The 12,141-nt window shown below is 36.8% G+C and overlaps 1 protein-coding gene across 2 annotated transcripts in view; it reads left to right on the top strand.

Moving 5' to 3' along the window:
- The window catches only part of FBXO11 (F-box protein 11), a 73,980-nt gene that overhangs the window by 49,956 nt on the left and 11,883 nt on the right, over positions 1-12,141 (top strand). For both annotated transcript variants that reach the window (XM_035563573.2, XM_035563583.2), the window contains exons 8-11: positions 2,587-2,693; positions 2,781-2,892; positions 8,169-8,275; positions 8,361-8,498. In XM_035563573.2, the coding sequence (XP_035419466.1) occupies positions 2,587-2,693; positions 2,781-2,892; positions 8,169-8,275; positions 8,361-8,498 (464 nt within the window). The remainder of the gene's footprint in view (positions 1-2,586; positions 2,694-2,780; positions 2,893-8,168; positions 8,276-8,360; positions 8,499-12,141) is intronic.

Here is a 12,141-nt window from a genome sequence, read left to right as displayed (position 1 = left end):
TTTGGGAGATACAGCTTTCATTTTTTTCCTTTATTTTCCACTTCACTTACATAATGTGCAAGTAAGTGAAAAAGGGATTATCAAAGGATTTTTTCCAATCATGAAAAAGCAGTAGTGACAATAATAGAAATGATTGTAATTTTAAGGGTAGCAGAATCTAAAATCGTGTAGACTGTCATAATTAGATACTTCCTGTGTTCAAGAAAGAACTTCAATATGACTGAACTCTTCTTTAGATACCTGTTCTGTATCTTTGAATTGAAAATGTTTTACCCAAGTTTAGAGCTGTATCCTTTTCATAGATTTTGTATGCTGCAAGATCTAAAAGGATCTCAGCATCTTTTGCCTGATGTGATCGAACAGGGTCATAACAAGTATTTCCTGTAGAATCTAGTGTTTTTTTTTCTTATTGATGTACTGAAAACTTCCTTTTTTTTTAGGAATTTAATAATTCTGAGGCAACATCCAGTTAATTCCTTTAGGCAGTCTCTTATCATAGGCTTTCTGTTAAATTATTTTTAAATTGTCACATCTTGGTCCTTAAATTGAGAACCAACTCTGATCCTGTGGGGTATTGTCTCCCTTAGACTATGGCAAAATAGAACTCTTAAGAGCAGTGTTTTGCTTGATTATAACACTAGTGGCACTTTTCTTTCTTTTTCCATTCTTTTTTTTTGGTTTCTCTCTTGTAAAGTGTTCTAAGCCAAAAGTTGAAATGGAGATGTTTGTTTGAATAATTCTTTTGCAAAGATGTTGCAGAGTATTTCTTTCATGCATTTAGAATAAAATCAGTCCTTGAACATGCCCCTTTCCCTTTTCGGTCTTTTCCTGGTGGGACATCTAAATGCACTGGTGTTACTAATTGGGATGTTCCATACTGGACATTTTGGGACCACCCAAACTCAGACCTGTAAGTCCTCTTCTGTGCTAAGAGGAAGGAGATGCCTGTAGAGAACCTCAAGCAAGAGTATGGCAAGCACTTCCAAATACAATTCCACAGATCTATCTGCTTTGCTTAGGTAGTGTTTCAGAGCATCCAAAGTACAAATTCTCCTTGCTCCCTGGGATTGAGCACAATTCCGATATTGGTTTATGGCTCTTATTTTCTGCCATGGACCACACTTCATTTTCTAGTTTTAGTTTGGCTGCAGTACTGTGGGGCCATTCTTTCTCAGGCGCTGAAGTGTACTAATGTATATATGTCAATGCATTTGTGTGATGGAGAAAAACAGCTAATAGAAATGTTAACAGGTCACAGCAAAGTATTTCGTGTGACAACATACAACCTCTTTTAGGTATTGGCTATTGCTAAGTGCATAGTGGTACAAAGAGCTAGATTAGACTACCTGAAAACATTTGCAGCTCTGCAGTAGTGAAAACAGAGATCTGGCTTTTAAGTAGTAAGAACAAGCTGGGTAATTATGTAAATATTGCTTCATTCTGACTGGCACCTTTCTGCCTGAGTGCTAAAGAACAGGACATACCACTTGTCTGTACCTGGTGTCAATAGACAACAGAAAAAGATCTGCTGGTGAGAAATGCTGTGAATAGGCTCTTCAGTAAAATACTGATAATAGGGCAAATATCTGTCACATTTGCATATCTCTTGTTTCAGAGTTGCAACTCCAAATCATTCCCATAGCTTGCTCTAATATGTGAAACTTCCATGTTTTCATTTCATATATGAAGGTTTCTGGTTTGCATATTTCATGTGCAGTTTTGAACTGGACAAACTCTTGCTTGTGAATGAGTATCACTGAATTTATGCCACTGTAAGACTGTTAACTTGTGCTCCCTCTGCTGGCTTTTGTAATACCAATGTAAACATTATTTTCCCTTCAGATTGAGGATAAAGAATATAGCAGAGCCTTGCTGTTAACATATGGGAAATCAAATTCCAGATTGTGGGAAACTGTAAATGAACTATTTTGAAAAAATTCTTTGTATGTTTTCAGAAGTAGAGTTCAGTCTAGTTATGTGAGATTTTCTTGTAAATGAAGAAATGATTTAAACATTGAGTCTTACATTTGAGAGGCATTGAGGGGTCACGTGTAGGTCGTGAACAGCTTACTAAGTAGATGCTTAAATTGGTTCAAATTAGTGGTGGAATGTATGTATTTAGCTTTAATAAAAGTTTAGAATACCAAACTAAATTGTATTTCATAACAGAATTACAGTGCATCTAGACTAGTATCTAGACTGGAATCCAGGTTTGTTGAACAGTTTCTTCAGTTTGTATTCAGAAAACGTGTTGGTATTTTGTAGCTACTGTCTTTGTTTTTGTTCTTGTACAGGTTTTCAGTTTGTGGTTTTCAATTTTCCTAGAAATTCTAATAAACTAAACTCAGAAAAACTAGCTCTATACAAGAGAAGATCTTCTCATGTTATTAAATAATAAAATGGTACAAGATCATTTAAGACTAGTTTCTCCATTCTTTGAAATTCACTGTTGTCAAGGTCTTCTGACATCAAGATTTTTGTGCCATGAATCACATTCATTTTCTTTTGTTGTTGCTTTGAATAGAATTCTGTAGAATTCATTTTCATTGGCATACACTAAAATGTAAATTTCTTAATGTTTTACAGCTCCTGGAAAAGTAGCAGATAAAGTTATAATAGAAAACACTAGAGATTCCACCTTCGTTTTTATGGAGGGTTCTGAAGATGCCTATGTTGGATATATGACAATCAGGGTAAGAATATCAAATTTGAGTGGAGCTTTTAAAAATTTCGTTTCAGTGCCTGAACCAATAAATATTATATTTGTTTTCCTTTTTCAGTTCAATCCTGATGACAAATCTGCTCAGCACCACAATGCACACCACTGCTTAGAGATTACCGTGAATTGCAGTCCAATTATAGATCACTGTATTATTCGAAGTACTTGTACGGGTTAGTGGGCTTTTTATTGTTTGAAATTAACACTCTGTTTAAAGTTGACTGATCTAACTGGTGTGCATAGAAGGAGTACACGAACTGTGATCCATATTGCCATATTTTTTTATGCAGGTGTTTAATACAGGTCTGAAAACCTTATTTGCCTTGAAACGGCATCATTCTGGTGATTTACTGATGTCTTAAGACCTTAGTGACGACACATGCTTGGTCTTCTGTTTGAGTCAGTTCGGACTCACCGGGCAGTTAGTTTAAAACCTGAGAAATGACAGGAGTGTTCTTATATAAAACTTAGTTGTTTCTGATATGCATAGTTGTAGCTGGCAGGAGATGACATTTGAAGGGGGCATACGTGGGACTTTACGTCAGGTTCACTGCAATATGCAGTATTGGGATTTGATGGCATTGAAACAGTCATGAGCTGTAACTACTGTGCATAAGTTTCTTGACAGGAGTGGAAGGGATTTGACATAAGCATGAGTTGCTAGCTATACTGACAGAAGGAATACAGTGTGGAAGGTTGACACTCATTTCAGCATCAGAGATGAGAAATTTATACCACCTGACCACCTGCTTTGAGAAATAACAGTAGTTGAGATTCTGGAAAGAAAGGGTCAGAGGCAGTGAAGGTCTGAGAAGATGGATGTCAGTTCGTAGTCACTGGAAATGAGGCATGACAGTTCACAATGACAAGACATGGTAACGTCTATGCGTTTGGAAAAAAAGCAGATAAAACAGAATTGGAGCATCAGAAAAAAGAGGTGCAGGAGAACAAAGATACTGAGTCTTTGCATGGAAATAACAATATAAATTTATATATTTATGTTCAGCTAGTGAAATGGAATGGATCTACACAGCAGGCTGTGCATAATAGTTGCTCAGCTCAACATAAAGCCAGGGAAGCAATGAGATCTTCAATTAGACATGAAACTATCCTTTTCTGGTACAATCAGAAGGAAAAATCTACTGGGAACTGTAATGAGGAGAGTGGAAGGGAAGGATTCCTTGTGTATGCCTTGTAGAGGAAGACATGCTCTTTCTTGGAGGTTACAGGCTGCAAAACACTACTACGTTTATGGTCAGCTCTATACTTTGAGTCACCATCCCTGGATGTCTTTAAAAGATGTTTAGATGTAGAGCTTAGTGATATGGTTTAGTGGAGGACTTGATAGTGTTAGGTCAGAGGTTGGACTCGGTGATCTTGGAGGTCTCTTCCAACCTAGATGATTCTGTGATCATCTGTTTTACTGGAGACAGATCAGCTAGTATATGAAAGTATTAAAGATGAAGAAGAATGAAGGACAGCTAGCTACTCAAAGTATCTTGATTCTTTTATTTTACTTTTTGTATCTTAAATATTGGGGAAGCTGAAGTAAACAAAACAAATTTATTCTTTAAGTTTCTCTATACCAATATTGGGTACTCTGATGATGAATGAGAGGAATTTATTCTAATTTCTTGGAACATGTTCAACTTGCTTAGAGAAGTAGTTTGAAGAACTGCATGGCTTTGTATTGGAACATGCTTGTATATAAGCCAGTAGGTCTTGATGTTCTTGTGAAAAATGTTTATTAAAGTTAAGATTCAATTTTTATGCCACTGTTTATTATAACAAACTGTTTCCAGTAATTTTGGACTACTGCTCTCTTCAACCCTCTGGACTTCTGAATTTCTGCTGCATTGTATTTTTGCTTCTCTGCTCCAAAGTTAACATTTCTGGTCAATTTTGCAGGCTGTGGGCAGGCTATGCTGTCAACACTTATTGATTATTAATTTTTATTGACTTTTTAATCCTACCAAGCCATGCTATAATCTACTCAGGAAGTATTGTGTGTGAAAAAAAAAAAAAAAAAAAAATAGTGGCAGTCTGCCAAAAAAGCCATTTACTGTTTCCAAGTCAATGGCATCTCTGAAATATTGATCCATAAACATTCAGAATCTCTCTCCTAGTACATGCTTGATACCCTTTCTGTAGATCTAATTGCATTAAAACCTGTTTCTAGATTGTTATATTGTTATATGTTAAATTCTTTATGTAATATGTAAAGATGGGAGCTGTGTAAGTGATTTCAGCTGGAGGTCTCTTACTGCCAGTCCAAAGTATCTTTGAAACTTTAAAATAAAGTTTAAATGGGAAGATCCTGAGTCTAGATATTCTGTTGCATCCGTTGCAGAAGAAATCTGGATTGGTTTTCATCTTGATAGACAAAACCAAAAGTTGATGGCAGTATGCCTCATTTATTTATTTTAAGTATTGTTTTTGTGTGCAATCATTATATTCTAAGTTAAAAACAAAATAAAAAAAGCCTAAACTAGTAAGATGTGCTTGGTCCTTCTAAAGAACCAATTTCACCCAATCAATAAGTCCAGTGAAGTGAGTCAGAATGAAGAGTGCTTTTATAATCAAAATGTGATAGAGGTACACTTTTAGAACATCTTACTGGGTCCCCCAAAATGCACAATTCCTTAATGTCATCAAGAGGTAGAGGAAAAGGAGTGAAAACAATTAGGAGATACAAGAAAGGAGAAATTATTAGCAGTTAATATAAATTGGAAGCAGCTAGGAATTGTAAGAAACTGGGAAATTCTTCCCCTCAACAAAACAGTAGCCCTTCAGAAATGTCCCGTTGTCTTCCCCCAAGAGAAACAAAACAAACAAAACTAAAAAACAAGATGAGAAATTATTCAGAAGAGACAACGATTGTGCCCTAACTTGGAAAACTTGAACTTGGAGTTCTAGCAATGATGCTGATCTGTCATAGATACGGAAGAATTTGAGAAGTGTTGTGTAATTTTTGTTCTATATTTAATGAGAATAGGTAGGAATGATAAATGTGTTCATACCCTAGAGGAATAATGAGATATGTTCTACTCTGACAGTAACCATGGATGAGGTTAAACAGCTGTAAAAACAGCCATTCTAAAATCATACAAGAGTTTAAAGAACGGGCCAAGAAATCTGAACTCCTCTTAAGTATAAACAGTAACTTGAAGCCTGGATTGGGTGGTGAATGAGAACCTGTTGGGGGTGGGTGGGAGAGAGGTGGGGTACTAACACTAAACAGGATGAAATAAACAATACTACTTACTGATCATGAATAGAATGAGGAGACAGTGAATACAGGTGGATGGTCAGTCAAGAGTTAAAATTAATGATCAAAACAAATATAACTACAGAAAATGTTAATGGTTGCATTATACCGTTAGCATTTTTGATGACTTCATCTGACTAAAAGAAGGGAGCATTCCCAATATAAACTATGTAGATTCCTCAAAGACACTCAACTTTATCTTGCACTGCTTTAAAGCATCTGAATTCCACAGAATTAACATAGCACACATTGAATAGATTGTAATTACCCCACAAGTTATTTTTAAGATTTTGTGGCTTTTTCAAAGATGGCTTCTTGACTTCAAGCCCCTCTAACATTATCAATGACTTGCAGAGAATATAAAACATGTAACTGATGAAGTTTGTAGATGATGATTTAGGGTGTTATAAATAATTTAATTTAATAATAATTTATAATTTAATAATAATTTAATAATAATTTATAATTTAATAAATCATTTATATTAATAACTAGGAAGATGTGTTGCTATATCCTTATTGTAACATGGGCTCTCTTAAACAATATTCACATTAATGCAGAAAAATGCAAAGTAACTAGGAAATAGGAACAGCCCGTTGGGTGCAAGTGATAAACCTCTATCCTGGGAAGCTGTGTTCCTGGGAAAAGCTTTAGGAGTCATTGTAGGTAAACAGCTAAATATGAACCCACATGTAGCTGAGTGGTCCAAAGAACTAATGTGATGCTTAGTTAGGCATGGGGGAATATTGAGGGGAAACGGCTTGTATTGTGCCCATCTTTAGTCCTGGTTCAGGTCAAGTCCTCTTGTTGCTGGTGCCCACGGCAACGTTGAAAATTTAGAAACAGGTCAACAAAAAGTCCTAAAGGATAAAGCAGAAGAACTCATTTATAGCGAAATGCATACTGATCACAAACTGTTACTTCTGCAAGGAGCAGACTGAAGGAATAGGTTGTTTGCACTAAATACATACATGCCTTATTTTTCTGTATACAACGTATCTGTACCCAATATTTGGATACTGAAACTGGGATAATTCAGATTAAAAACTGAAGTGTAAATTCACAGAGTAACAAGTGTGTAACAAGCTCTAACAAGCTTTAGGTGGTTTCTCAATTGTTGCAAACCTTCAAATCAAAACTAAGACACGTGCTGACATTTCAGCTACTAGAATCGAAGCAGGAGTTAACCCGGGGAGGTGTTGCAGTCTGTATTATTCAGACGGTCAGATCAGACAACCAGAATGATTTCTTCAGGATTTTACAAAAGCAGCTCCCTGAATGAGTCTATGAATTATTAAAGGCTAGTCTTTGTGGTATGCTTGAAGTAATACGAAAGCTTACTAATAGGGCATGTACCAGCTTGCTTATTTAGTGGTGTTTAATTGAAGGGAAGGTGTGTGTTATGTAGGCCAGATATGCTGAGATGAAATGTTACCGTTCTGAAATTGCTGTGAATCTGCCATGGAGCAGAATTGCATGTTTTCATTCTTCATGGAAGTGAGGGAATTGAGCTGGTCTGATGAAGTCCTGAGCAGTTTGAGTCCTAGCTCCCTGAAGAGTTTGTTTTCTGGGTAATAAATAGCATGTTAGGTAAAATCACCCAAGGAGCTGCAGCAAGGAGCATTGTAATTCAACTGGAAAGAGAGGTGTGGATTGCTGGGGTGTAGTTCTATGCTCTACCTTGTGCTGCTGGTGCTGCTCATATTGAGTTAAACCGGGTGTCTGTGTATGCTACAGTGTTATTATTTGTTTGGGCTTTGGAAGTACTGGGTTCTGAAGGGTTAAATAGAATTAAAAGAAGGCAGGAATTATCAAAGAATTTTATTATATTTCTTGTGTCTTTTGTTGTAAATGGTATACAGTGGACCGGCTGTGGGGAAACAAATGAGAACTTTCATAAACATGAGTTATTACAGAAACTGTTGTCTATTCTGGCAGTCATATGCAGCTGCATAACTTTGGAAGAGTGATTTTAAAAAGCAACTCCTGCCACAGATTTTTGTATCTACAAAATGATGACGCAGGTGTTTTTCCACCAGTGGCTTGCAGTGCTTTGGCACTGCACATGGCAGATCTTTTTGAAATATCAGTTCACGCTAACTTTTCTTGCAAGACTGGTGCCAGACTATTTATAGATACGCTGTGCTTTGAAGCTATGGTAACTGTACTGTTTTCTTTCAGTTGGCTCTGCAGTATGTGTCAGTGGCCAGGGAGCTTGTCCTACTATTAAACACTGTAACATCAGCGACTGTGAAAACGTTGGACTTTACATTACAGACCATGCACAGGTATTTTCTGAATCAATTCTACTACTTTGATAAAAATTGTTTACTGTTTATGTTTCCCATCTTAATTTACTTTTCTATTTCCCAGGGAATATATGAGGACAACGAGATCTCCAACAATGCATTAGCAGGAATTTGGGTTAAAAACCATGGAAATCCCATTATCAGACGGAATCACATTCATCATGGACGTGACGTTGGCGTTTTCACTTTTGACCATGGCATGGTAATGTTTATTTTCTTCTTTTGAAGAAAGATAGATGACGTTGCATAGCTGAAGTCTTCAGACTTTGCTCATTATTGAAGAAATATATTTTTTAAAAAAGATGCTTTTACATGTGAATAGTTATTTAAAAATGTGCCTACTGCTGCTTCTTTTGCCCTTCCGTGGCCAGTTTCATTTTAAAGACAGTTTTAGCTGAGAGATTTAAGTACTTCTTGCATTTGATTGGTAGCCTCTTATATTGAATTATGTTGAAGTGATAAAATACCTCTTGAAGTAGGGTATAAATGGTAGGCTTACATTTACACTATCACTTTGTTCTTTTTCTTTCAAAATAGAACAAAACTAAGTTTTTTCTTGTAGGATTCTGTACCTTTAGGTGCTAGAAGATTTGAAAGCATAATAAATCGCTGTGTGGACACTTAATCAGTCCTATTTTAATGTACGTCACTGACACGGGGTATGTCCAGCTTCTTTGGAAAGAAGATGCATTTTAGCACGGACGTAGTTGTCGAATTTTATCACAAAATTTTACTTCAGAATTCGTGCATTCTTTCATAAAAACGTTTCTGTGGGATGAAGGTCATACCTTCTATGTGCATATAAACTGATGTGTAATGACTGTGCATATTCCTTGAAATAGAAAGCAGAATGGATTTTTGCCATTCAAGTAAAAGATTATTTGCTCATTTGTTTTTGGCAAAATACTCTGCAAGTTCCAAACAGTGCCAAATCATTGTTTTTCCTGCTTGAATGCTGAACTCCTAGTCCCCGTCCCGCCCCCCCCCCCCCCCCAGCTGACAAAAACGGCAGGATTTTTTCTGGTCACTTTTTGTTATAATTATGAGCACAAATGTGAGTTGCACATTAAAAGTACAGAATGTGAATCAAGTACAGTGAACTAAATGTCAGACTAAATGAGCTAAATGAGGGCTACTGAGGTTAATGCTGCTTGCTTTCAGATCAAGCGGTGTTTAAAAAAAAAAATAAATTCCTTTTTACCTTAACATTGGTAGCACAGAATTTGATTATCTTGTTGTAGGAGTTGTATACTGCTTGATAGGGATTTGTAGAGAATGATAAACTACATAGGTAGTTGCTTAGGGCTTCCTTTTTTAAAGGTGCTGTAGATAAACAGCTGCTGTCGTAATGAAAGCCTCCTTTTTAACAGACTTCATTTCAGAACTCTGTTGAAGAAGAAGGTCAGCCAAACCCAGTGCACATGTTACGTACTGTCGGATACTACTGCATATTCCCTTCCATACATTTTGTTCCTAGCCACTGCCTGACACAGTGCTTGACTAGTTGTGACTAAATATGTTAGGCTTCTTTTTTGGTGAGAAGACTGTAATTAGTTAGCATATTCTATCAACAGATACTCTGTTAGATAACAGAATAGGTAGTCTGTTATTCTTCGTAAGTAAATGTGTGTTATCATCTAAGTTGTAATTTTGCTGGTAGATCTTAGTTTCCAAGAAAGATAATACTAGTAAAAATGCACACATTGAACACTAATGGCTTTGACTAGCTGAGAAAGATGCGTCCCGAGTCACACTAATACAAACGTAGCTTGGGTGCAGACAGGACCTCTGCTTTCTCATTTCATTTTCTCACTCATCTTATGACCTTCAGATCTACCGTTCCTTCCATAGCCTCCATGTATTTCATCTTACTATCATACTCTCCTTCCAGATTTAGTATGTTCAGTTACCTAACTGCGTTAGTTAATCATTTTTAAGTTATACTCACTCAGTGTTTGCTCCAAACAAACAATAGTCCAACATTTTAAAGTAAACTTACTCCTAAATTAAATGTATCAATTCAGGTACTAATTTGCTTTAACTTTTCTGCTGAACTTTTTACATGAGGTTTTTCTACTATTTGTGTCTTGGGAGAGCATTGGCTAGGTATCAGATTCCTAATTGAATAAAATAAGACCTTTATTTTGGGAAATGGATTTCCATATTTTCTATAGATACTAAATGCAATTATGGTAAACACAACATAGCAAACTTTCCCAAAAAATCCATGTTATTTTATCATGGGAAAGAGGAAGAAGAGAAGCAGACGACTTTAGAAGATCCGTATTTTGATCCCCAAGTGTGTCTATGCTCACTAAATTGTGGGTCTTTTTTCCTTTAGTTAGGGCATCTTCCTGCCTTTGTAAGTACTTGTTGTGTTGCTTTAATTCTAGCTCAGGGTTGGTTGGGTTTTTGATGAGAATTATGTCTGTAGATAGTACTAACAAAAGATGGACTGTGTATAGAAACTACTGATGCTTTTTTCCTTTCCACCCAAGTTGTTGGGGAAGTAGCAGTAAAGGAGCAATGCAGTACTAGTTGTAGCAGTTTGATTTGCAGCTTCCTGGTCTCACCATAAGTTAATCAGGATGTGTACTGCTGTTATTTTTGCTGCTGGCATAAAATCTTCATACTGGAGAAGAGGAGGCTCAGGGAGGACCTTATCAATGTCTATAAATACCTGAGAGAAGGATAGAAAGGTGGAGCCAGGTTCATTTCATCGGTGCCCGGTGACAGGACAAGAGGCAGTGGGCACAAACTGGAACACAGGAGGTTCCCTCTGAAGGTGATGGAGCCCTGGCACAGGTTGCCTGGAGAGGTTGTGGGGTCTCCCTCCTTGGAGATCTTCAACAGCCATCTGGACGTGGTCCTGGGCAACCTGCTCTAGGTGTCCCTGCTTGAGCAGGAGCATTAGACCAGATGGCCTCTAGAGGTCCCTCACCACTTAAACCATTCTGTGAAAATCTTCTGGCTAGCAGAAGTTTAAATGTGGTAGGATTTTGCTCTGTTAGGTGCTTCTTCTCCGTTCTCTGTTACATCCTAAGGAGCACATTTGCTCTGTGTTGGGCAATGTTACACCAGCACAGATCTCCCTTCTAGCAGCCCTCTGGCAGATTTATTTTTTTAAACATTATATGTGTTCTGGAAATGTAGTTGTGTAGGCATTTTGCAAAGAGTGATGGCAAACCTAAGACGTTATGTCTTAGTTTTATATTAGCTCAGTGTTTGCAGGCTGCCACTGCCTCATCTAAGCTGTATTAATGTATTGTATAAGCACTCTTAATCCACTTCAATGGATACCTATATCTATACATCCCTCCAAGACTTAAACAGGCTCTGAAACATGTAATAAAATTATTTCAGCTACAGGAAGGCTGGCAAAGGTGAATGCTTCAGTAATTCCCGGAGGGGAGCTGTCTGTGTGCATAGGCTTGAGGGTTGGTTGAAAATCTGGCTAGGATAAGCTTCTGGTTTAAGTACTGAAGTGTTTAGCATGTGAGTACTGAAACGTTTTGAAAAATAGTAATAATAATAAAACTGGATTGTGCTCACTTGATTCATTTGAAACAAAAGTGTTTTGTTTTCTTCCAGCTAGAATGAATACACAGTCTATACTAATACTATCTATTCTAATACTGTGATCAACGTGGTTTCACAAGCAAAACGGAATACAAAGACATTTTTCCTTTTTATATAAAAGAAACAGTAGCATATTAAAGAGAATGTGGCTAATATTTATCTTAGCTGCAAATAAGAGGGATGATCCTCTTGTCTCACATACTAACTATGGTTAAATGTGCAGAGCAATGCAGTCTTTGAGATACTTAGAGCTTAAAAAAAAGGGA

Source organism: Cygnus atratus, chromosome 3 (assembly GCF_013377495.2).
Source record: "Cygnus atratus isolate AKBS03 ecotype Queensland, Australia chromosome 3, CAtr_DNAZoo_HiC_assembly, whole genome shotgun sequence".
NCBI classification, from domain to species: Eukaryota; Metazoa; Chordata; class Aves; order Anseriformes; family Anatidae; genus Cygnus; species Cygnus atratus.
Note: the sequence above shows the minus strand (reverse complement) of the source record. Positions and strands in the feature narration are given on the sequence as shown.